General features: G+C 38.3%; 1 protein-coding gene across 1 annotated transcript in view; it reads left to right on the top strand.

Moving 5' to 3' along the window:
• lrp1bb (low density lipoprotein receptor-related protein 1Bb) overlaps positions 1-27090 on the top strand; it is a 274477-nt gene that overhangs the window by 142465 nt on the left and 104922 nt on the right. The window contains exons 19-27 of the mRNA XM_069662704.1: positions 2736-2816; positions 2973-3143; positions 5003-5185; positions 10441-10641; positions 13320-13565; positions 17294-17491; positions 19726-19930; positions 22961-23125; positions 23471-23715. Coding sequence (XP_069518805.1) covers positions 2736-2816; positions 2973-3143; positions 5003-5185; positions 10441-10641; positions 13320-13565; positions 17294-17491; positions 19726-19930; positions 22961-23125; positions 23471-23715 — 1695 coding nt within the window. The remainder of the gene's footprint in view (positions 1-2735; positions 2817-2972; positions 3144-5002; positions 5186-10440; positions 10642-13319; positions 13566-17293; positions 17492-19725; positions 19931-22960; positions 23126-23470; positions 23716-27090) is intronic.

Here is a 27090-nt window from a genome sequence, read left to right as displayed (position 1 = left end):
TGTAAATTACTTTAACTTAAAGAAGACGCACTGGCAACAAAAATTGTACAGAGCACAGCCAACTAAAAGATGGATTGCAATTGGTAAAAACATTATAAGGATAGTTTGGATTTTCTCGTACTGGGCTGTCCCATGTGTCTGTCAATTTATTTTATCATATATTATTTAAGGCTATTATAATCACGCATGCAGCATACAGTAAGTGTTAATGTTTAACTTAGTCTATCTTGTGCCCTATATCAAGAAGACATTTTCACTAACTATCTAACTATTCATGAATTTGACATCTTTAGAAGATTCCAAATATCCTTGTTGGTTGGTGCACCACTTGCTGAACACTTAATCCCTCATGAGAGTTATTGGAAAGAAGGCTGCTCTCTGCATGTAATTTTTTACAACTTCTTGAATATTTTTCTGTCTCTTTTGCATGCATTACTTTCATGGAGAGTTTTAGAAGTTGAATTATTGATGTTCTGTTCTTTGGACCAAGAAGTAGACATGCCCTTACTGATGGCTTAGAAGGGTGGTTCTGAGTAAACTGCTTACTTTTTACAAGAGTTCACTGTTCTTAAACTGTCTCTCAGTGGTATTATACAAACTGTCAGCTTCATTTAGAAAAAGTTCAGTCTGTGTTCTGGATTAATCTTGGAAAACATGAATGAAAAAAATATATGGCACGCCATGATGGCCTGAGCTTTGAAGATGTATTTAACATTTTTATGCAAGAGAATAACAGCCTTTTAAGCTGTAAAATATGTTTTAGCAGCAGGTTGAACTGGATGAATTATTTGCATAGAATTAAAAGATAGGGGTAAAGGTTTTAAGATCCCCTCTTATCACTATTGGTATTAAAGCAGCTTTTTACAGTGATTGATGTTTGCCAAACTCTGCACTGTGCTGTCTCGCCTCAGCTTCCCTTTGTGTGTCCTAAGCTGCTTCAATACGCACCCACAAACAGCCAGGGTGTAAGCAGTAATTAAAGTTCATGCTCGGCTTCATTCAATCATAATCAAGCTGTGCAGCAAAACATATTTCTCCCATACTGTTGTCTGAGTTTCCTCAGGCATTACTTCTCTGTAGGCACTCTACTGTGAAGCTCTGGCAGCTCACTTAGCTTCAGTGCAGCTACTGTGGGTTTTGGAACACCTGAAGCTCAGTGGTGGCCGCCTTCGAGATTGATGCTAATTTGGATTTTGTTTGTCAGTAGTTTAGTAGTTGTCACACAGTGTCTCATATTGGGCTCTCTGTTTACTTCCGTCATTATTTATGGATGCCACTGTTCCATTTTTTGCCAGGCTCACTGTTTACTTGAAACCTTCATTATTTATGAATGTTCGTACTTCATTTTTAATGAATGTTAAATTCCAACCAGTCATGTGCTGTCAGTGAGACCTAACACATTTGTAGGAAATATAGACGACACTTGTCTGATAAAGATTCTGTATGTCTCATCGACAATTCCAGACAGCAGCTGCAAATGCAAACAGATTAATTCAAATGTAGACTTACATTTTATACCAACATCAATACAGCTTCAGGCATCCAGTGAGGATATTTATAAGGTACTGTATATACAGTATCTCAAAATTGGAAACAAAAATATGGATGTTGATCATGACGATGCCATTGACACAATTCAGTAGAATTTGTATTCCTGTTACAACAGGACTGTTAGAGAGTTAGAGATAGAATGTTCGTACTATAACTGGACTAAGTTAGCTCATGAATTGCAGTCACAGATGCTATATAAGCGATTGACTGGCTACAGAGGGGGTCATTTATTTGATTTCACCAGCTTACAATATAAAGTTAAGTGCCTATACATATAGTCTAATATACACACTTATGTAGTGTCTTACAGTATAGTGTTGGAGTGGGATGATTGTTGTTCTTATTTCAGTGCCATGAAAAAAAACATGGTTGTTGACTGAAGTCATCTGTCAAGAGAGGAGTAAAAAAAACACTATTATGCAGGCCCCCCTAAAGCGCTGAGCATTAATACAGAAAGGAATTTTAAATTATTTCAAACTAGGGCTGGGCAATATGACAATACATATTGTTAAAACAAAATAAAAAAATGTTTTTCTATATCGCCTCTATCGTGATGTCACAAAACCAGCAGCTGAACTGCTTTACGATCATTTTTCATTTTGACATGGGTGACGTTCTAATCCTTGCACGTGGGAGTGAACCTGGAGCAAACCAAAGAGGGAGGTGCTGTTTAATAACGTGAATGTGCAGAAAAGGACTCAGAAACGGAAACTCACACAGGATTTAATTCACACAGGAATATCCATAAAAAGGCTTTACCATGTGGTTATGTCATATAGACTAATTATTTGTAAAATTACCAGATTAGGTGATATAGGATTTTGCCCAGCCCTATTTCAAACTTTTATTTTCCTTTACTCTCTTATACTTATACTATAAGACCCAATTGAGACCAATATTGTTACATTTCGAATAACTGCATTCATGTTTTTCATCCCATACATTACATATAGGTCACATATAGGTTCTATCAATAAGTAAGTGCTACACATTTATTGTTGACTCTAGTTTTCAATGAAACTAATTATATGACTAAGTCACCCACACGTTAGTGAGAAATTCTCGATGTAGCTTGTGAAAGGTCTTGTGACAGCTCCAAGTAACTGAGATGTTATTAAGAGTGAAAGCATGTTTAGCTGGACTGTGATTTTATTTGATGTGTATCTCTCAACAAACCTTTTCAGCCTTTCCCACCTGTGAGCCCCTCACTCAGTTCAGCTGTTCTAACGGACGATGCATCAATTTGCAGTGGCATTGTGATTCAGGTAAGGGCAAGAATCTTTCCAAGGTACTCATGATAAGGCTCAAAGTATTTTCATCAATTAATTTGTCAAATGATAGCAACATTACATCTTTCAGCGATTAAATATTTGTTTGTTTGTGAGGTCACATCTTTCATGACTGTCTTTGCATATGTAAAGATGATGACTGCGGAGATCGCAGTGATGAAGCGGGCTGCATCCAGTCCTGCTCCAACACCCAGTTCCAATGCACCAGTGGCCGCTGTATCCCAGACCACTGGGCCTGTGATGGTGATAATGATTGTGGAGACTACAGTGATGAGAACACCACCTGCAGAGGTGGATCTGCATGTAAGAATGTCTACAATACCCTTTAAAATGTTGTGAATGCTAAATAAGATAAAAAAAATAGACTATAAAATCCCCTCCAGCAAAAGATAAACCCTGTTATTATTCATGTTTTACATCAAAATATCAGAAGGCAATGTATTTATTATAATCCTGTCATAAAGTCATTACCTGGGTTTGTTCTTTTGTAATCTTTTCTGCATTAAATGCAGAATCTGTAGGCGGAGGACTGCATTTTGGTATCTGTAATGCTATGGTTTCTGTTTGTAGTGCGTTTAGTTTGTAGTCGAGGTAGTATTGACCAATCAAGTATGAACAGGCTTTGGTTGCATGCAGAAAAAACAGACCTTGTGGAGAGAAAAAGGGGCTGAACGAGATCCGATCCAATGCCATCCTGGCTCCCATAGGCAGTCACAATATCTCTGTGAACAGTTATCTGCATGCAAGTGCAGCTAGCAATCCAATCTTAGACGTTGTCTCTCAACTCCAACTCTCGCTTCTCAAGTTGGACTGTGTTCTGAGATTAGTTCTTTTCCAATCCTCAAGAGGAGAAAAGAACAACTTTTAAAATGCTCGTTTGTTGAACAGAGGTCGGATCGATCATTTCTGATGCATTCGAGGAAGTCGGGACATCTAAACGCTCCACGACTTTTGTGACACAGCATCAAGGGAATTTATCTCAAGTTGAATTTTAGATCTAGGATGGATTGTTAGCTTAACTTACATGCAGATGTCTGTTAAGAGATAAATACAAAGCTGAATTTCAGCATTGTCAGATGGCTGCTGATTGGAATTATTATTTAAAAGGCTGGCCGTGCAGCAGAATTGTCTGGTTGCACCTTTACATCTGTTTTAGTCTGCTTCAAATTTAATACATATTTTATTTGTTATTCAAACCCACGTTTTAATTCAGATGTTGTAATTACATATTAAACAATTTGCCAGCTTGAGTCCAATAACTTTGTCTTCACACTCAAGTGTGACTAATCTTATCTGGTCTCGGTTTGGGGGAATTTTACCATCAGGAGTTGAATCATTTAATCTAATTACCACAGAAACCTCATGCAAGCTCCTAGAAACTCACAGCTGACTTGCTTGTCACTAGAATGTGTAGACTATTCATCAAACTGTTTCCTGATGGGAACTGCAGGCTTCTCCACTCCCCCGTGTCTGCTTCTGCTTTCCCCCCAGGGGATTGAATCTGTCTTAGCTCTGCTCTGGCTGTAAAAGAAATGTTTGGGTTTGACTTTTACGTGATAAGCAAACGATTAATCAGATTCAGACCGTTCTCTAAACTGAATTCAGCACCATGCCTTGACTTAAATTAATACATATTGCTGTTTATTATTTAATGATGAAAATGTTATAATTCTGCACAAGAAAATTGATCAAGAGTTTTGGTGTCATTCTACTTCTCTTAATGTTAATTGGTGTAGAACTTCTTCATATGAGTGCCATTGCAGTCCTTATCAGTGATTTGTAAATAGTTATTTATTTATCTCTGCCCTATAATATAAGTATTTATTTTCATCAATAGGTATGCCCAACAACGCAACAAGCACAACACAATGGTGTTGTGGAATAAGTTTTGTTTAGTTGATATAAACGCCCGTTGGATACAGATATATTGACCAGAGGCATTAAACAAGACAGAAACATCTACAAGACATAAACCTTAAACGCTTCCCTCTTACATCTAACTGATCTGTTATTGCTGCCAAGTGCCCTCCTTGGAAAGATAAAAATTTGTTAACAGTAAAAGATGTCTTGTGAAATAATAGTTCAATAGTGTTGTGCCTGTGCCCCATGACAGTGTGCTGTAGATCTGTAAAACAGTAATTGTTGAATGGCTGTTGTTTCAGTGCTGCCATCTGTGATTGAGTGCAGTGGAGAGGAATTCCACTGCGTCACAGATGGGACCTGCATCCCAGAACGCTGGAGATGTGACGGAGACAAAGACTGTGAGGATGGGAGTGATGAGAAAGACTGTGAGGGCACCAAAAGGATGTGCGACCCCAAGGCCAAGTTTACCTGCAAAGATACAGGTAGTGAACACAATACTCTTCGGCAACAAACCAAGGTCAGAATAGAAAGATACAATGACAACAGCTACTTCTATGTCGAAAGAAGCGGAAGTGGTGCCTCCTTCTTTTTCTTTTACTGTGAATCATCATTATGTTTTGTCACAGATGTTATGTAGCTCTAAAATGTCTTCCAGAAGATTTAGATGAAGTCTGACACACATAAATACTGTTGTAGTGTTGATTTTTACACTTCATTAGTCATCTTGCACTGATAATTTTGGTCGGCCTGTGTTATAAAATCTGATCCTGAGGCAAGAAAACTAAATGCAGCTTGCATTTGAATTCAGTAAGAAATCTTGCATCATTCTCCTGCAATAAACGTTTAAGCTTAAGTACCATGGCAGCTTGGCTGAACTAATTTGAGCATTAAGGACAGAAACACACAGTGACAGTGAGAGACTTAAATCATCTGACTTGATTATTGACTATAGTTTAGAATTTATGTGAAGTTGCATGAAATAAAGACAGGCTTTCCTGATCTTGTAAATCTGTGTCTGGGTTGCATCACAGAAAAACTGTTATCAAAAACAATCATGAAGTTTGGTCTTGAGTTTGAACATAGCTGTTGAACTGATGGCAAAACCATTTCCTCCTCTTAAAAATGCAGTTTCATCAGTGTGGACGTTCACAGTAGTTATTCATTCTTATTGAGAGCTGTAATAAACAATATCTTTTCAACTGACTATATAAAAAATCCATTTTCCTCCAGCCTTTGGCTCAGGTTTTAAGAAAGGAGGGAAGTATCTCAGTCATTCCATGAACATTTTGTATCAGTTACAAATTAAGCTGCCAAATGGCTCTCTTCCCTTTTTATAAAGGCTTCACTCTGACAGGCTCTAAAGGCTTAACCACTCTCCACTTTGGAGCAGTGCAGGCAAGTTTGCATGTACTTTTTCAACCAATTAGGAGAGACCATTTAAATGTCCTGTTTAAACTCCCCATGTACTCAAAGCCAGCATTCACTTCCTTTCAGCAGCTGAAAGGAGAAGGTCAGACAAAGGCTCCGTTGCTTTCTGTCTTTAGCTTCGCAGCTTTCCGCTCATCCCTTGACAGTATTATCAAGAATGGAAGCGATGCTGCGTGGTGAAGGGTTGGTTAGACCACACAATTATTATTCACTGTAATTCTGCAGTGTCACACCCCTGTGCACTGGTGCAGCTCATTCTGTCCTCACCAAAAGAACAGAGGGCCCTCTCCAACAATATTCAAAAGGGTTTCTTAACAATTCTGGTCGATTAAAGGGAGACATTGATGCATTTCTTCTTTAAATTTCCCTGATGATACAAAGATGCAAGAATCTCGCAAAACCTACATGTCAAATTTGAATGCTGGGGATATGGAATGTTTTTTTCCTGATAATTTCACCCATACTTAATTCAACAAAACAAACTTGGTTTAGCCACCCACACATGGGTTTATTTGTTCACATGTATGTTTTTAAAAAATATATATATGTAGCCAGGATCACTCCTAGGTTGCACTACATGGCCTAGGTTGCTGGGCAATAGTCAAGATGCAACAATACTAAAGCTTATCTAACCTGCAATTAGTACTTGGTGTAAGAAAAGAAGCTTGCCTCTCTATATTATATATTCCTCTTCCTTTTTTTCTATTATTCTATGTGGCTTTGCCATATACAGTATGAGCCTGTCAATGGTGACCTCTTGAAGTTAAACCTCATTAATTTGCCTTTCACATGTGCCCTTGACTGAGATATATAATAAATACAATGCATATAATAAATGTATTATTTTATTATTATCTCCGCTTAGTACATAACTTGCAGCAAAAACAATACATTTTGTCTCTGACACATTCAGCATTCAATGTTTTTTGGTTACCAAACAAAAATCAATGTCATTAGTTATCAAGCAGAACATTTAACTCATTCATGCTGGTTGGTGACATATACACTGTTGAATCTTATGCAAACATAGCTTCACTAGCTATACTCAAATGAAGTTAAAATCAGTGGTAAGAAATAAACTAAAGCAATTTGCCCAATCAACTTTGACACCACACTGCCATCCTACATCACTGTAGAAAAGCCAACATTAAAGTAAATGGTTTTCTATTTGATAAGTAGCTCCTCATCTAGTAAACGGTTTAAATATTAAAATATTAAAACCATACACAGACAGTTTTATTAAAAGCATGTTCATCATCTATTAAGTCAAGTGCAGCACTAAAATTACAGAGCGTAGCACTGAAATCAAGGAGCACAGCTTCCACAATCTTTTCTTGCCACTATCACTTAACCACTGATCAGTCATCAGCATCAAAGGTGTAGTAACGAAGTGACCCTTCCTACATGCATGCTTAAAATCATAGAGTTTTATTGACTGCAAAATAATGTAAAACCTGGCTAAACATAACTCTTTCCATTAGCTTCCTACTACTAAAGGAATAATGTGGTTAGGGAACTATTAGAACATATCCTTTTTTTTTAGTTAAAGGAATAACTTTGCAGCTTTCCATGCAGGGAAGCATGCCTCCACTCTTAAACTTAAACTGGCACAGACAATGCAATAGAGCCAGAAGCCAATAATACTCTGTTTCCTTATCAATTGAAATGTTGCAGAGAGCCAGTCCATGCTCAGATCCCTTAGGGAGTACATCTCTTTAACACAGTATGTAGCCCTCTGTTATATATTTAACACATTTTCTCTAAATATTGAATTTTTGTTAGGTGGTCTAAATCCCAAGAGTAATGGTATGAGGTAAGGTCAATGTATGTGACACCATAGAGCCTCAATAGCTACGTAGCAGCCGCTGCCATCAGTGTATGAATGTGTGTGTGAATGGGTGAATGTGACATGCGGTGTAAAAGCAGCTTTGAGACTAGATAAGCGCTATATAAATACAGTCCATTTATCAATAGAGGTACAGTAAATAAAATTGTGATTAATTAATTATATTTATAATTTCAAATTGTTACACATTACACAATCACACATCAGTTATCACATTCATACCCATTGGCTATGCCACTGGGAGCAATTTGGGTTTCAGTATCTGGGAGGATTGAAACCTCCAACCTACCGATTGAAAGGCAATCGACTCTACCACTGAGCCACAGCTGCCCTATTGATGTATCAATAACTTTCTCAAATGGTATGCATATATTCTAACATTTGAGTAAGGAAGTCACATTTTGGACTTTGTATTTAAGACTCCCTATATTGATGTGATTCATTAATCTCATTTGTCAATTTGAGAAACACACACACAAAAAAGAGGAACATAGGTACGCCCTAATAAGCATCTCCAGGTGCAAATTTCTCAATAACTAATATTAAAGTCGAGCTGAAACGGCATTTCGAGAGTATCTAGCTTCCGTATCGTGACGTATTCCCGAGTGAAACAGGACGTGTAGGCGGAACATATCATTAGAGGGATTTGAGTTGATCATTGAGAAGTGGGCGTAGACAGACGTTCTCCACAGTGCAGTAGCTAGCTAACTGACCGAGCGTTCTTGGTGCTTTGTGGCTAAATGTTGCAGATTGATTGGTTGAAATTGTTTGGTGCTAACTTACGTAAGCACGCGTGAAATTTAGTTTTACCGGAAGAAAAATGATCGGATTTTAATATAAGAATACGAATAAATTGATTTTCTGTATTTTTTTTTGGGCCTATTTTGTCAAATAGATGCACAATATTACCAGGGATGTGATCTAAAAGGATTAAAATGATATTTTTCATTTCACCTCAACTTTAAAAATGGAAATGAACACATATCCATCTGTAAACAATGACATTTTAACTAGAGCAGAGTACTCTATTAGGATTAAATGCATAAAATATTCCTAAATAGAAAAATAAATGTGACGAGGACGCCAAGAAACATTAATTAATTCATTTTTAATAAGACAGCTTTAATGATGAGCAAAGTCAAAAACAAAACAACAACAAGAATGAATTAAGTTATCAATTGTTCAAAATACATCTTCAGCCATGCATAAAGAACATCAATACAAAAAGTTTCCAGCTCTGTAGGAAATCCATCTGTGAATATGTTGCTTTTTTGTTAAAGATAAAACTCTGAGATGTTTCAGCTTTTCTATATTTGGAAAGAACATAAAAAATACATTTTATTCAAATAATAAACAATGGTTATGCTTAATAAAGCAACTCAGAAGTGCTCTATCCCTTTTCTGATTCCCTCTCCTCGAATACAATAATGATTTTTTTCCATCTTCATCCACATCCTGTCCCCTACTTTGCTTTCTACAGACATATTCAGTCAAAACCCATCACGTTGAAATAGTGGGATTTCCTTGCTGTGTCACTCAAGGTGAAATTGCCAATATGAAGTCTGATTAATTCAGTTACACAAATGATTAACCTCCTCATCCATTTGCATTACCACAAACACGCACATTCTGATGACTCTTAAAATAGAATTATTTTTTTTTTGCCCCAAGTGTCATCCATATTTTATGCATGAGAAAGCTTATGCTCGTACATTTGTACAGAGCATAAGCTTGTATTTCATATTTGAAATTGCACAGATGACAAAAGTCAATCAAAAGTGTCATGTGACTGTGCATGTACATGACATACGCACAGACTGATCTGAACACACACAGAATACATACACCCACACCTGTCACTTAACACCCACACTGATTCAGCTCAAGCATAAACCAGTGGGATGTCGAAACCTTATCATGGAGCTTTGATGGAAAAACTGAAAAGTGGAATATGCTGCAACCCCAACTTCACCTGTGTGCAAAAATGAGACATCCTGACATCTATATTGTTTTCTTCCTCACCCCCTTCAGTGGTTTTACCTCTCTCTTCCTAAGCTGCACAGTGAGAGAATTACAAATTACACTCCTGTGTAGGTCTCAGTGCAAGGGATATTGATCCTGTGTGGATATTTAAATCAAGTCTAACATTTAGCTCAGAACTGAGGAAGAGTTTGTTGTTGATTTAGGCCCCCATGGAAAAAAACATTTTTCCTTTATAATATGTTTTCCCAAAGGTTTGATTAAGCAATTGAGTAATGGCACATTTATCCAACCCAAAGCAGAGAATATAAGCATAAATTGTTGTTAAATATGAGTTAGTTAAGGCAGGGAACATTTTCTTGTGAAGTCAGTATTATTCAAGTAATATGATTACTTACAACAGTGATATAGCATAGTCTGAACTGCAGTGTAACTTTTAGCCATTAACATTCGGTTAATGTCTCCAAATGTAATTCTCTTCAGGCAAATGTATCACAAAGAGCTGGGTGTGTGATGGGGACATTGACTGTGAGGACCGCTCAGATGAAGAGTCTTGTGAATCTGCTGTCTGTAAACCACCAAAGTACCCCTGTGCCAACGACACCTCTGTCTGCCTCACGCCTGATAAAATCTGCAACGGCAAAGTGGACTGTCCAGACCGGTCGGATGAAGGACCCATATGCGGTATGGTTTTGTCAGTGTTTGGCATCTATGTTTTTTCTGTTTGATTTGTGTTGTTTTGTCATCCTGCAAAATGCTTAAAGTGATGCTTTTTTCAAATGCACTACATGGCCAAAATTATGTGGATATCACTACATCACACACTGCTGAAAATAACTACTACCGCCAGCATATTTGTATTCTGCATATATAACAGCTGCCCCACTCTTAGGAAGTATTTCAACAAGTTTTTAGAGGTTAGGCACTGACCTGTCTCACAGTCATCTTTCAGTTCATGCCAAAGGTATTTATTGGGGTTAAGGTTCGGGACCTGTAAAGGCCAGTCAAGTTCTCCATTATTATTATTATTATCATAATCATTATCCTAATTATCTAATTTATTAAGATTGTCCTTATTTGGAACTAACACCGTTGGTCAAAAGTGAAAAAAAAAAGTATTTGGACAGATTATCAAAAGCTAATCCCATGGAGCGTTAAAACTTCCTTAAAATGTTTTTAAAGTAGTTGAGTTGTTTCCATTCTAATAGATTCCAATAGTCCTACAAAGTTACACAATAGACAAATGGACATCATGTCCTGTTTGTTGTCCGTAGCAGTTACTACATATACAATTCTGCTTTGTCAACATTAGAATCCATTGTTAGCATTCCAATTATTTTTCTGTTAAAAACTTAAATTGGAAAACACAAATTCAAACTATAAACATTAAGACTTTCAGGTACTGTGCAACATATTTGACATAGCAATACTCCCACTGTGGTTGAGTGTTTTTTGATAACCAATTCTCTCAAGGACAGAAACCACAATTGTTGATATTGGTACAACATAAAAAATTGACCAATACAGAAATTGCAGCACATTCTTCTTGGAATTCTTTATTTTAAGTGGTAATCTTTAAGATCTCAGTTTTGTTATCTTTGACGGCACCTAAGGCGATAAATGGTAATTGCACTTCCCAGATATCCAGACAGTGTTGCATGTGTGATGTCCACGGTTGGCTCAGGATGTAACGGTTGTAATTCTTAATTTTCCTTGCTGACGGTCGCTTTCCTTTTTAGACTGTTTGCCTTCATCTGAGCGTCAAATTTGTTTCTTTTTCTCTGGATTTAAATTTATTTTTGAAGTTCTGTAGTCATAGATATTTTCTTTGTTTGATCAGCCATAGTTGATGCAGAGACCGGAAAAGGAGCTGCTTAACACAGTGGTTATTGCGGTAGCTCTGCCTACCCTCTCTGGCAGACAAACCACTGCTGGGTGACTGAAAACGCGTCACTAACTGGGCGCCACTTGTGATTTTCGCCACCGATACCCAGTCCGTAATACTGCAAATGCAAAGGCTTTGGTGGGCCATAGGCTCAGTCACCATTGTGTTACCTCACTCGCTGATAGATAGTGACTTAACAGACATTTATTTAAATAAAAAACCTCGAGATTATCACTTTAAGTGTAAGTCTTCTCCCTCATTGTTTAGTTAACCTTACAGTTGTAAAAAATAATAATAAATAGAGTTGAAACAATCACATCTTTTCATCTTTGCCATAGATGTTTTGATCAGGTTACCTGCTAAGGCACCTTATCTTACTTGAGATAACACTCACCTTGATTTTTCATCCTATGTTATATCATGGGTTGCTGAAAAACATCCCATTGGGATCTTACTACATCCTCTCCTTAGAGTTCAGCTTCTTAGAGCCTGATGAGGCACCACTATGTGTTTGTCTCAGAGACCAAAGGGACAGAACATGAAGTATTACTCTAGATTTCTGTTGATGGCGAATGTGCAAGTGTTTGTCCAGCAGCCTTCAGGGGGAAGAAAGAGATCTCACGTGATTGGTCCCAGCAATCTAATCTCTTGAAGTGAGCAGTGTAAACATGGAGGTTCATTTTCCAGAGCATCACTAACCAAGCCTCGGGGGGGCCCTACAGGACCTTTGAGTGTCTGTTATCATAGCTGAAAAGAAGGCTTCTGCCTCTTCATAGACAATTATGTGCTCAGAGGGACCTTGAGGGTCTGATTGATTTGCACCAGCTCAGCAGGACTCACACCCACCATTAACGACTGTGGCAACATGTGAGCACAAATTCCATTCCCCCCTGTTGAGAGTGCAAGGCTGTTCTTGCCCACCTTGAAAAGACCATCTTAATCACAGTGGGAAAAGAGATGCCACACTAAAATTGTTTTTACCAATATACTTTTTCATCTTGACCTGGCAGCTTCTCACAGAAAAAAACAGGTATTGGGTGTAGGCCAGAAAAACAACAACTTTTATACAAGACAAAACAACATAAGGTTAAGAATTGTCTGTCTTTATATCACTTTGAAAAGAGATCCTGCATACTGCCCTTTTCCTGGTTTGCTTTGATGCTAATAAAAGCAATTCAGCCATGTATGAAACTTTAGAGAACCTGATATATTCATGCTTTCTTATGATGCAACACTTCTTTCTGCCCGCCCATGATCTCCAGCTCTGAGTTGATGATGTACTACCAACTTATAACATGATGTTTGAACTTAAAACATTTTAGATTGTACCAAATTGTTCACAACTCGTGGGTATGTAGGACGGTTAGATCTTACAGAGCCAACACACACACACTTCTTTTTTCTCTCTTTTTAATCTCACTCTCTCCTCCGGTATCTGTACACTCTCTGAGGATTTTTTGGCCTTTCTTTACCGCAGATTTGTGTCTCGTAGCCAGAGGGGGCTGCAGCCACCAGTGCACGGTGGCACCAGGGAAAGGGGTTGTGTGTTTTTGTCCCCCTGGGCTTCACCTGGACTCCAGCAACAAGACATGTGAGGTTGTAGACTACTGCAGCCATCACCTGAAGTGCAGTCAGGTGTGTGAGCAGTACAAGACCACGGTGAAGTGCTCCTGTTATCCAGGATGGATGCTCGACCCGGACGGAGACAGCTGTCACAGCACAGGTAGAAAGTCCTATCTTTTTTTTAATGTTTCTCGTTGTGTTGCTGTTTTAGTGCTGGCTATGAGTCTCTGTCTGTAGTAATGTTTTTTTCCCCCTATGGCATACAAGTGACTCTAAAAGCTTTGCCTTCAACTAGGATTCATTGTTCTGGACAGCAATTCAGCAGTGTTGTTGCCTTTAATGAAAAATGAGAGATTTAAAGCTCCTGTGAGGAACTTTAAGTTTGTTTTGGTTTTGGCGCCCCCTGTGGACAAAGAAGTACCTGTTATATCTTTGCTGATCTTATCCTGCTCATGTGCAAGTGGTGGTTTCTCCTCCTGCTTTATTGTATCATACATACAACATATCATTCATCGAGGATCTTTGCGGTGAAAAATGTAAACAAAGGCTTTTTCGCCCACAAGCTGTTAATCTCCTCGTCTGACACCAACCCCATGGCAGCAGTTTCAGGCATTAAAAATATGTATGAAGAAATAATGAATGTTGTTGGTCTTGCTTGCTTTTGTAGGTTATATAGATGCATCACTATTAATTTCAGCCTGTTTGCCGTCATCCGAGGGTCGAATTAGTTTCTTTTTCTTTGGATTTTCACTTATTTTTGAAGTTGTATCTATAGTCATCGATCTTTTCTTTGTTTGTTCAGCCATAGTAGATTACTGTTTACTGGATTACTGGAAAAGCAGCCGCTTAGCTCCGCCTACCCTCTCTGATCCCCAGTCCATAAAATTACTATAAACTACAAATGCATAGGCTTTCATTAGTGGGTTATAGGCTTAATCACCATTGAGTTACCTCATTCGGTGATAGATAGTGACTTAACAGACATTTATTTAGGATAAGATAAGATAAGATAATTCTTTACTGATTGAAGTAGCAGGAAGGTAAATGCAAATAAAAATAAGAATAGATACAATAATGAAAAAAAAGAGGTATATACAACTGGTATACAAGTATTTCAATGAAAAACTTCGAGATTATATCTTTAAGTTTGACTTATTAATGCTAGACTTGGGACAAGATAAATTTGAAAAGAATACATTTAAAGGCAAAACTACTATTTGGAAGGTTCTTGAGTTTGTGTAATAAACTGCAGATGTTGTCTAAAGAAGAGCAATAGATGGAGGTTTAGGATTCTGTCAAATCAAATTCAATCAGTATCAAATCTGAAGAGGCTCCTGGGCGATGAGTCCTGTCTGTTTCTTTCTGTACTGATGCTGAGTGAACAAGTCTGTTCTCCCCTCTCCAACCACCAGAGCTTTCATCGTTCATTCAGCTGTGCAGATATTCACCTCAGGCCTAATCCAGTATAAACAAACTGTTTGGCCAGTGTAGTATCTCATTTTAATTTCAAACTCTTTGCTATTCTGTCATTGAATAATTTATTTAATAAGACTGCTCAGTAACATCTTTAAGTGCAATGGTTACACAGAGTTGTTGGCCTTTCACATTCAGATTTACTATCAACATTTTCCTTTATATTTTCATTACTTGTGTCATTATTTCAGGTTGATTACAATCACAACTCGAAACACACAACAAAAGAAAATATTCTAACTTTGTATACCTCTTGAAGCCTATTAGCATTTTGCTGCTTCATTGCAAATCACACAAACACAAACAATAAAACTAAATCTTAAGAGGTGTTATTGATTTTTCCTAGTCCTAAGTCACTCTTCCTTTACATTTGCACATCTCAGTAATTAAAAGATTTAGAAGTATAAATCATCACTCCGGTAGCATTGTAGCTTCTTTGGTTACAAAAACAAAATGTGTCATTGAAGCAAGGACACCATTTCAATGGCATTTTTCTGTAAACAATTCTGTTCCCTAAAGTATGATTTAGTCTACAGTGTGGACATAAAGGCTGGCAAAAAGGCTTATTTTTAAGTGTGTGTGTGTGTGTGTGTGTGTGTGTGTGTGTGTGTGTGTGTGTGCGTGTGCGTGTGCGTGTGTGTTGGTTTGTTGGTTCTGTGTGTTTATAAATTTGATTGAATCTGTTCTAGTGTCTTTGCGTCCCTATTTTCAGATATAATAAACATCTCTCAGAAGCAGAAATAATCATACTGATTGAGTTAAACCTCAGTGGGCATGGCTGGAGAAGTTCAGCATGCAAGCACAGTTGCCAGCTTTACGACTTGCCACTGGATTTAGCAACTTCTTAGAGGTCGTACAAAACGTATTTCTTATAGAGACTACTTACACATGTATTTACTTTTGCAGAAAATTGAAAACTGTAATGTGTTGATTCCCAAAGTGTTTGCCAACAAATTGGTTTGGCTGCCACTAATGCATACAAATGTGCACTACATGGTGGTATACACCAGTGAGATATATTTGAAAGTGGTTCAACAGTGAGAGAGAGAGCAAGCTGAGTGAAATGAATATATGGAACTAAATTAGGGTCAATAGTTTAAATTCCCCTGCAGTTTTTTACTTCATATAAACAAACTGATAAATTTACGCAAAATTTGATGGAATTCAATCAAAACTAGCAAAGCGCACTCAGTAGAGTGCCATTCTCTGCCAGGAGTGTCTGGAGGCATGTGGTTGGGGAACAGGATCAACGGCCTCCTACTCCCTTCAAAAACTAACAAGAGTTGAATCTTAATCAGTAGTCCCTTCTGAATCCCTCACAACGATGATGGCAGCAAAGAAAAAAAAGGGATTCACTTATCTTGAATAATGCCTAACTCTAGGTTGAGAATATAAAAGATTAGTTGCAGACAGAATCACAACCGACACACACACACACTATCACACAGGACCAAATGCATTATCACTTCCAGGTTTACACCTTGCAAAAAAATAACTTGCAACACTCAGTCACACTAGTCTGGTATTAACCTGCTTTGATGATTGGAACATGACTTACTTTGCCATTATACTAACAAATACTGCCAGTTTTATAGTAATGTCTAAATGTGAAAATAGGCCGTTTTGACAGCAGAAATTTTAAGTTGTCATTGGACAGTAAAAAGCACAGTTTTTACTGATATCATTTCCTATGTTGAGTCCAAGTAAGCCATGAAACAGTGAGCGTGCATATAAAAATATATTTTGTAAAAGACTCCATGTATGTGTTCCTCATTGCCTTTTCACCAGGTGATGTCAGACATAGTGGGCAGCTGTGGCTCAGTGGTAGCGTCGGTCGTCTTTCAATCAGAAGGTTGGAGGTTCGATCCCCAGCACCCTAAGGCTACATGTCGAAGTGTCCTTGGGCAAGACACTGAACCCCAAATTACCCCCGGTAGCATAGCCAAAGGGTGTGAATGTGATAACTGATTGACAGTTGGGCACTTTACGTAGCAGCCTCTGCCATCAGTGTATGAATGTGTGTGTAAAAAGCAGAGATTGGTCGCAAAGATTAGAAACGTGCTAAATAAGTACAGTCCATTTACATACACCAGCAATTTAAGATTGCAGGTTTGTTTGTGTGTACGCCTGGTTGCTTGTGAGATTGCAGTATGGCTGAGCAATGTCGATGATTTCACATGTTTTTTTGACTTTACAATCCTCAGAAGAGACCTCATCAGTTACTTAATAATGTAATGACATGAATTAAACCTGTTAAAGAAAAATAGGGTCATCATGGCATGCTACCCACTGCAAAACATTTTCGCTCAAGGTCCACTACTGTACATACTCAGTCACTCCTTTTTAAATTCTTTTTAACACCCCTCATGGCACTACTAAAAACATGATCCTTGTCCTGTCTATCTCCTTGGCCAGATCCATTTGAGGCTTTCATCATTTTCTCCATTCGGCACGAGATAAGGCGGATAGATCTTCACAAGCGGGACTACAGCCTCCTGGTGCCAGGATTGAGGAACACCATTGCACTGGATTTCCACTTTAATCGCAGCCTCCTGTACTGGACAGATGTGGTGGAGGATAAGATCTACAGGGGAAGACTCTCAGAGTCTGGTGGTATGTGCACCCATGAGGACACACACCAACATAAACAAACATCTGCTAGATTTCTGAAGAGGACAGTAATGTATTAGCTAAGGAGAGTGTTGGGGATATGTGTCTACCACCTTACAACTTTATAGTAAAACTGGTGAAGTAGAGGGTGATGAGCACGTAACATATTTCGACTAAGATATCTGTCCAGGAAATCCATCTTCACATGCCCTCTGGATAAAATATACATTTATTTCTTATGTTGATAAATATAATATATATATATATATATGTGTGTGTTTAAGTGTTTGCACACAGTAAATCCTTTTGAGCTTCAGTTAAATGTAGTTATAAAGCTGTTTGCTGCACTTCAGTGTACCTGCCAAAGGATGGAAATTATTTTTCAAAGGACATCTGACAACCACGTTACCTATCACAGGTTGGGGTTGATGCTATAGATGGCTTAAAGTAACTCAGATTAAGGTCAGAAGTAGGATCTCCCTGCAAGATAAAAGTGATGTTGAAACTGTACTAAGTACTTCACTCTGTGTCCCAACAACTTCTCAGCCACTGAGAGGTGCATTAAAGGGATTTATCTAGCTAATCTTATACTTTTCATCTACTTAGCAGTCTCTTGTGTTTCCTAAATTAAGTTTCAACTAAATTAATCTTGACAATATCTTTCACTGCATGCAAAATTTTTAATGTTTACAATAAGAATTTACCGTGACAAACACACAGCAGTCAACACAATATTAAGAATTTTATGAATTAGACAGCTTATTTACTTTTTTTCTAGTTTCAGAATTTTAGTCTGTACATCTGGCTCATGCTTTTGCTAAAATGAACTCAACTTGAGCGATATTTGGCCATGAGATCTCATAGCGTGAAGAATAAAACCACACGTGACTTATGGGGAAAGGCATATTGTATAATAACATACTGAAAATACACTTGCGGCCAAAGGCGACGCTAACAGAGAATAACAAACGTCAGTGCAAAACTAACTTACATATTCATGGATGCACACTCAATAAAAAGAGTCCAGCGGAGATCACTGATGTCTCCCTCACTGCCGTGTTTCAGGGGGTGCAGGTGTGCTGAGTAGTGCTGTGTTCAGAGCCGCTCAGAAACGTGAGCGATCAGACACGGTTTTACACATATTTTTTAAGATTGATCTCTGCATTTATTCATCGATATTGGGTCATTCAAGTCAGAATCGATTAGTCGAAAAATAGATTTTTTAAACCCAGCACGAAGACAAACAGCTTGCTCAGCCAATAGATGGCTTTATTGGAGCGTTTTTCCCAGTAGTACACAGCAGATGTGTAATGTGTGAAATCAGACAAAAAGCCTCAAAACGTCGCAACTTTCACTGCAACTTTCTTTTTACAAATTGCGGCGAAATCAGGCATTTTTGCTGCAACAATTACAGAAAATGTCCTGGTGGGACTATGTTAAAGATGATAAAGATAAAGGGTTTTTTGGTTTTCTGTGACTTTCGGGCACTTTACATATCCTATCCCTTTAGTTTAAGCTAATTGAAGTTATCCACTGATATATTTCAAGAGTGATAACACCTGAAATAACTTAACTAAGTAGTAAAAGCAGTTTATATAAGTTGGATTAATGCTATTCTTTCTAAATCAGGCTTATTTAATTAATGTGTTACTTATCCCATTTCAAAAGCTGTAGCGGCAGCCTAAGACACTGTCTTACTCTACTGTCCTTACACATACTCAGTTCTGCTACAGTGAGCTGATATTGTCTCTCTCTGGAAATTTATCTCAGCTTTACAAAGAAAAATATACGACAGGACCAGAAATCTTCAGCTGTTGTAGTACAGTATCTCCCCCTCATAAAATGATGAATCAGAACTCGTCCTTCGCTCTGTATTTTTGTGGGTGGCAGTACATTCACTGGGTTCTTCTGTTTTTATTTCCCTCTATGGAGCTTTAGAAATCACCTCTTAGCTGTACCTGATCCACCCTTTTATGAGACACACATAAAAGCCCCATCATCTGAGAATAATTGTAAACTGCTGGATTATAAATATTGTGGGGAAACCCTTTTACCGGGCTTAATGGAACCTTGTAGAAAGCTATCTTCTTTATATGGCAGAGCTCTTCTTGAGTTTTCCCTTTGGTTTGAGAATGTTTTAAGAGGCAACAACTACCCTTACAACCCCTGACTACAGTGTACATCAATGCTACATAGTCATGCTATGCTATGCTTTGTTGTTGATATTGTTGTTCCAGGTGTGACAGGGATTGAGGTGGTCGTGCAGCATGGTCTGGCCACCCCAGAGGGCCTGGCTGTGGACTGGATTACTGGAAAGCTTTACTGGATTGACAGCAATCTGGACCAAATTGAGGTGGCGGAGCTTAATGGAGATATGCGCACCACACTGATTGCAGGAGGCATGGAGCATCCACGGGCCATCGCTCTCGACCCAGGCCAGGGGTATGTTATGCACTCTCACATACAGGGCATGCTGTTAGCTGTGCTATCCATCAGGCACTGAGATTATTGGAATAGAGTAAAATTACAACCTCCTTTTTCTCACTTCTGCATCTGCCTTGATGTATGAAGATGTCTGCTGTGTTAAGGTCCATTAAGGCAGCATATATAGAGTACATCAATAATAGTGCTGTGTGCTCCATTCCAGTAATGACAACTGATGTAGCTAATACCCCCCCAACCATTGCTCCTGGTACGCTTTACTGGCCTTTCACTCTTCTTCTGTGGCAATGCTTTTAAAAAAAAAACACAATATGCAAGTCCCTCAAATTATAAGCCAAAAATATTGTTCTTATTTTGTCGCACCATTCCCCTGGGACCAGTTTTACAAATAAAGTTTTTTTTATCTCATTGATATGTATGAAAATGGAAAATTGGATAGATAAAAAGAATATGCTTACTACCTACGGCAGCACACATGATAAATAAAATAAGGTGGCATTATCATGGACATAAACATTCATCAGTACAGTGTACAGTGTTTAAGTACAAATCTCAAGGAATATAAAAGCAAGAAATAAAAAAAACAGGCAGAAAACACAAATACATTATACAAGCAGCTGAGTAGCCTAACATATAAAAGCATGTTTTTAAGACTTGAGGGAGTTGACGGAGGGGGCTGATCTGATTGCAAGGAAAAACTTTTCCACAGTCTAGGGGCAGTGACTGTGAAAGCGTGGTCACCTCTCAGTGTAAGATCAGAGCAAGGGATGACCAGAAGGACCACATCAGACAATCCAAGGGTCCTGAGATCATGTAAGGGCATAGGAGATCTGTGATATAGAGGCCATTTAGATGCTTGCACTGATTGTCACCTACACACAAGTATTAAACCAAAAATGCTAATAAGCTAGTTGATAATTTCTTGCAAAGCATAAAAAATGTTGGCCTGCCTTCAGCCATCAGCCATGTCCATCTGTTTTGCGTCCAGTAAGAGACTGGGGTTCACTTCCCAGCTACTTTGTCTGGGCTAGGCACCCATCAAACACAACTATCAGTGTTTGAAGGTGCTAACAGGTGAAAAGCTTGTGAGGGTTTGTTTCCCTGTCATCTGATTATGACTCTGCTTTATACAACCTACAGGTACAATTACATAAGCTTTCCATTTAACCAATTTTCCATGCATTCAGCCTTAAAAAAAGGATTTGATGTCTTGCTTTTGATATGAATCATAAATAAATACAGAATGATATTGTAGTTTGTTGTATCTTTTACATGCCTGTGCTTCATAGTATCTATGACTTACATGATGCCCTCTAATAGTAATCATGTGGTTAAACAAAAATAATATCTACTTTCATGTTGTTTAAGGAAATGTTTTTCAAACAGTTTCGAAATTATGTCCAGCGTTTTTATTCTTCTCACTGTGCATATTAGATATGGCTTGTTGTATATCAGGGCAATATTTGAAGCCTAGTCTCTTTTACACAATGAAATTGTAGGCTATTTGGCAAAAGTCGTTTGAGGGAGATTTGCCTTCCATCTTACATGTCTGCAACCTGAGAGCGTAGCTGTGGTTTTGCAAGTCTGAATGCTCCTGTTTGCCCTCTGTAATTTGTGATCCGGTTATCTTGTGGAATGATATTTGGCTTGAATCTGTATCACCCCCGGGACATCCTCGTATAAGGTTCGTTTTCATAGTAGGCTGGTAGGACTCTCTCTGTACTGGTTTTATTTTATTGCATTGCAAGTCTGTGGTGTAATAACCACATCTTAAATTCTCATGCTTTGTCTTACACTGTATGTTGTATCAACTGATTTGCGAATAATCACAACACACTATTTTGACATTAATACGTGTATACATTGGTTTAAAAAAATTCTCAGAGGGCACATTTTGGTCCATTGAGGGATTTTCCAGTCTGATTGTAAGAGTAGTGTAGTTATGTTAATCAGCGTATGCAAATGGAAAAATGGAAAAGTAATTCCCTATTTATTAAACAGTGGTTTACTCCCTCTACTTGTAACTAATGTGGCGCTATAAACACAGCTTTCTTCATATCTGCAGAATATAACATGTTTTCAAAGATACAAAGTATAAAAAAATAAATCAATCAATTTTCTCTGCTTTCTGTATTTTGCTGTATTTCACATTTGGTATTTACTTTGGACTACTGCATTTGAGAGTGGTGGTTGTATGCTCTGGCCAGTATATTTAAGATTAAAGCAAAATCCAGACATTCCTAAAATCAATTTAACACTCTTAAGAAATGAGTAATCTGCTCATGCACTCTCTCCTATAGTACTTTTTCACATTTTGGAGGATGACTACATTTCATGGCTGTACAGAGTAGGATTAATGGGTGCTTTTGGTGCCTAAAGGCGCATTTCCATTCCGGGGCAATAATTCTAATCTAATTACTTGAATCCACTCAAAGGAGTGGGTCATTGATCAAGGAGGCCTTATCAAGTGAATAAGGTTATTGATCTGGACAAGGATATTTCTTCCTAACACTGTTTCATTGTCGTCAGTATGTGATTTAAGCTTGAGCACCCATTTTCTCATTCGTTCTAGCTGACTTTGTGAACCAAGGCAGGGCAGAGGCAATGTTTGCCAGGTTGGAGTAGTATTCAGGATACTGTCTATGGTCACACCAATGACTATGTTCAGGCCTCACTGAGCTGTGAAAAGTCCTAATAAAACAGATGGCCTCCCATTTCAAGGCCTTGTCGCAGATGTTGATGGTTCCACTGGATCGCTCATGCTGTTCTTGGACAGTCATCACTGATAGTATCTGTGCTTATGCATACAGTTTACAGCATTATAAAAGTAATCACTGTGTTTTGCAGTATAACAGAATTGACAAGTACATGTGACAGAGGACTTGCTCTCAGATGGGTTTTGGGTTATAAAACCCCTCATTAGCGATCGATGATAACATTTAAGCTGTGCAGTTTGTATATTCGTTGCTTTTCTTTATCTTAACAAACAATGACAAGTACTAATTGTTGCCTTTGACTTTCTGCTCCAAGGATCCTCTTCTGGACTGACTGGGATGCTACTTTCCCCCGCATAGAGGCTGCATCTATGAGTGGAGGAGGTCGACACATTGTGTTCAAGGAGATGGAAATCGGCGCCTGGCCTAATGGACTGACTCTGGATCATTTGGAAAAGAGGATTGTTTGGACAGATGCACGGTATACCATTAGATTTTTCATGCTGCATGCAGTAGCATTCTCACCTTTTATAACTTTCAATATTTTTATAATATTAAACTGTAAAGGTTTCCCCCATCTCTGAGTAAAAATTCAACTTTAATCTCCATTTTCAAAGTGGGCTTCAAATAATAGAGGGCATGTAATATTTAGAGATCTTAGTACCATGGCCATATTTGGTTTTAAGTGGGTCTTGAACAATTGAATAGTTCCATCATTGGACTGGTGGGTACACTTTGATCTGCCTACTTCTACTGTTCCCTTTCACTGCTTTTGCAGAGACGTTAAACTTTGATATGGCCCTTTGTGTTGGTCTCTTTTGAACAGCTCTGATGCCATTTTCTCTGCACTCTATGATGGAAGTGGGGTCATTGAGATCCTCAGGGGCCATGAGTACCTGTCCCATCCCTTCGCTGTGTCTCTCTTTGGCGGCAATGTCTACTGGACAGACTGGAGAACTAACACTTTAGCAAGAGCCAATAAGTGGACTGGGCGTAATGTCACAGTTATCCAGAAGACAAGTGCTCAGCCTTTTGACTTGCAGATCTTCCACCCCAGCAGGCAGCCACAAGGTGAGAAAACTTGCTTCACTGTTGTTGATAAGAGACGCAAAGAAAAGGGACATTTCACTTTGTTAGCTGGAACCGGTTCTATATAGAAATTTCAGTTTGATGCCCATAGCAAGGAAATTTAACCCCTTGAGCAGAGACTGAAAGGGTTTACCATGTATGACGTATCATCGATTATCTACTTTACATTGCTTAAAAGCCTACTATCACTGTGACAAAAGTAGTTTAACGTATAAGAGGACAAAGAGAGGAATTAGTTGAGATTATACATATTTAACATGTGTGTCCTGAAAATATAGTTCAGCATCACTATTTATGATCTTCAGATTGCAAACTTCAATAAATTGCCATTAAATGAGAACAGGATTGTAGCTGCAATTTAAAAAAATCAGCGAGAACAGTAACCATTTTGGTTTGGGTATGCATATTTGGGTGGTTCACAAAACAGGAGGTGAATGTTAAAGGGTTTAATGTTCCAGTATTACTGGATATGACTGTACAAATAGCAAAAGCAACCCTTGAGTTATGGCAACTCTGAATGTATTTGTTTCACCATCCAAATTATTCACATAACCTTTTTCCACTATATTATTCAGCTTTTCTTTTTCATTTTAATTGAATGTGAATGAAGGGAGTTGCAGAATGAGAACCACATGTGCCAATGAATAATTGTGGCATATCCAAAATCAAATCAATTAGTGACAGGAAAAATATGAAATTATTCCGAACTTCATTAATATTGCCAGCAATTTCTTTTCAGTTAATTCTTTTGAATCTGTATCTGACACTGTGGAAAATGAAATACATTTTCTGAGATGCTATGCAAGCCAAGATTCTGACCACAGAAGGTACATTGTTGATGTGCTGTCTGACAGAAAGCCTACATATGTAAGCCAATCTTTATTTGATATGCAGATCAGCCATCAAGGCATATTGCCAAGTTCATTGATAGCATGAAGAATGTTTCCAGTTGGTTTTATTGTGTTTTTTTTCTCCATAAAAAGGTTATTTGAACTAGATTTATTTAATTGATGTGTAAAGTAGAACCCCCAAAATATATCACTTGATTTTGGAACATGCTGTGTGCCAATACCACCTGATTCATGGATCAGTTTGCATCACAATTTCCCCTTTTAGCATTGCCAAGTTTCAAATTTAGCCTGCGCTGCTTTCCTCATACTTCATCCATCATCCTTAAATAGGCATTATTAGGGTCGTAATTGGGTTGGCATTTATTCTGTCATTCCACTTCTTTTCCTGTGTGTCGCAAGTTAATTTGCTTGTTTCCTTCCTGTATCTGCTTTCTCATGACTATTCGCAATAGATAAGTGCAAGCTAAAGGGACTGCTTTTCCAAATATGTCAGTAAGCATGCTTAATCCTTTTTAAAAAGCTCATCAGGGGGAGCTCCCATTTTTCCACCTTAGCCAGAACCAGGGCCTAGAATTGTAATGCTCCACAAGACGCTGAACATCTGGACCATAGAAAAAGAAAGGAAGGGATGGATGAAGAAGGGAAAGCTCCACTAAAAGCACAGAGATAGATGACCCTGGTGCATTTTGTCTGTGGCAATGTTTCTGAATCTAGGTTCTGAACTTTTGTCTTGCCATTTAATCAATGACATTGTCGCTACAACTTCTGTCTGTAAAGTTTCCCCGAGGTGCAAATCTCTTGTTTCTCCTGTACTTTGAATCGTTGAGCCAACTATGTGCCATCTCACCTTTTACTCTCCCCCATTGATGACACTGACTGCAACTCTTGAATTATGTTCCTGGAACTGCAGTATCTCTGACCACCTGGCAATCACTAAGGAAATGGGCATCACTATTGCAATCCCAAAAGAATCAAAATCAGAAATACTTTATTTACCAGCTCGGAGGAAATTTCTGAAGAAAGTCAAATTATCCTTTGGAAATCCGTCATAGCTCTTGTATTCTCGAATTGTCTGCCTCCCCTACCCCAATGTCTGATTATCACAACAATGTTTTAAACTCTTATAACACACCCTCCTTCTGTCTTGATCAGTTGGCAGCTTGACTATGCAGAAATACTGCTTAACAGTGCCACTTCAAGTTTATACAAAATGCCTTTAACATTAGAAAGATGCACTCATCCCAGCTCAGTCCATCTATGACATCAATGTCTTTTTGCCACTTTGAGTGACACAATTTCCAAATCCCTTACAGTCAACAATTGCAAATCTCTCTCGCTATTGCTCTTCAAAACAGTTTTCTTCTACAGCAACCTGACCACCTAAGCCCCCAACTAAATGTACTTTATATAGTGCCTGAATATAGTGCCTTTGTTGTCTTCTGAACACCCAAGGAGCTTAACACTATTTGGCAGTATTCACCCATTCATCAACAAATACATAACACACTGAAGGCTTTGTCTTGCATCATGCCGTAGGGATACTTAGACATGGAGACTGGAGGAGCCAGGTATCAAACCGCCAAATCTAAAATGTACGGTTAGGAGACAACTTGCTTTATCTCTGAGGCACAGCCACCCACAACAACTTCCACTTACCCTTTGCCTGTGGTCAGCTCAGCATCCTGATCCCCTCTAGCTCACTGCAACAACTGTAATAAGTCTGTTCTGATCATCAAATCCCAAATCCCTCATCAAAACCACTCACAACTTCTGCATCATAATTGACAACTCCACCATCTCCCTCCCCATACACCCACAACCTTTGAGTCATTTCTGACATATCCTTTTCTTAGAACATCATGTCAATCAAATCATCAGAACTGTCTTGTTCGATCTTAAAATCATAGCTTGTCTCAGCCAATAACTGCGTCTCCTTAGCCTCCCTCATGGGCAAAAACAACTCAAAAGCTCCAGTGTTCACAGTTCCTCCTTGCCTGCTTACCTAGTCATCACCCCCATCCTCCCAAGATACTCCAACAGCTCCCTGTTCCAAAACCAGTCCGATTCACATTCCAAATTAAATGTTCTTTTTTTAATTTTTAAAAGCCCTAAATAGTGTCCTTTCATCATATCACTCCTTTTATAGATTGGTCCCATGGTCATTATCTGACTCAGGCTATTCAAGCAATTGGCCACTGCTCAAGGACCTGTGTGCAAACATGAATATGGGAAACCTATTTTAGTTTATGTGCTGCAACATTGTACAAACCACATTAAACTTAACACAGTTGCCCTCCTATGTCAGTCTTAAACCTTGATTATAACTATGCTCTGCTTTTCTTTGTTTTTTTGTTTTCTTTTTAATGATAATTGTATATTTGTTTAATGTTTTATTCCTTTTTTAATTGTACCCTCATTAAAATTGAGCGCTTGCTGTTAATAATTCCTCAAGATTAAAATATAAAAAGGGTAATTAAAGGTCCTTCCCCTCACCCATAAGTCCCAC

Source organism: Semicossyphus pulcher, unplaced genomic scaffold, assembly GCF_022749685.1.
Source record: "Semicossyphus pulcher isolate SPU_LCO1_2020_fin unplaced genomic scaffold, fSemPul1.0.p SCAF_15, whole genome shotgun sequence".
Lineage (NCBI taxonomy): Eukaryota > Metazoa > Chordata > Actinopteri > Labriformes > Labridae > Semicossyphus > Semicossyphus pulcher.
The sequence above is the reverse complement of the archived record's forward strand: the minus strand, read 5'-3'. Positions and strand labels throughout refer to the sequence as shown.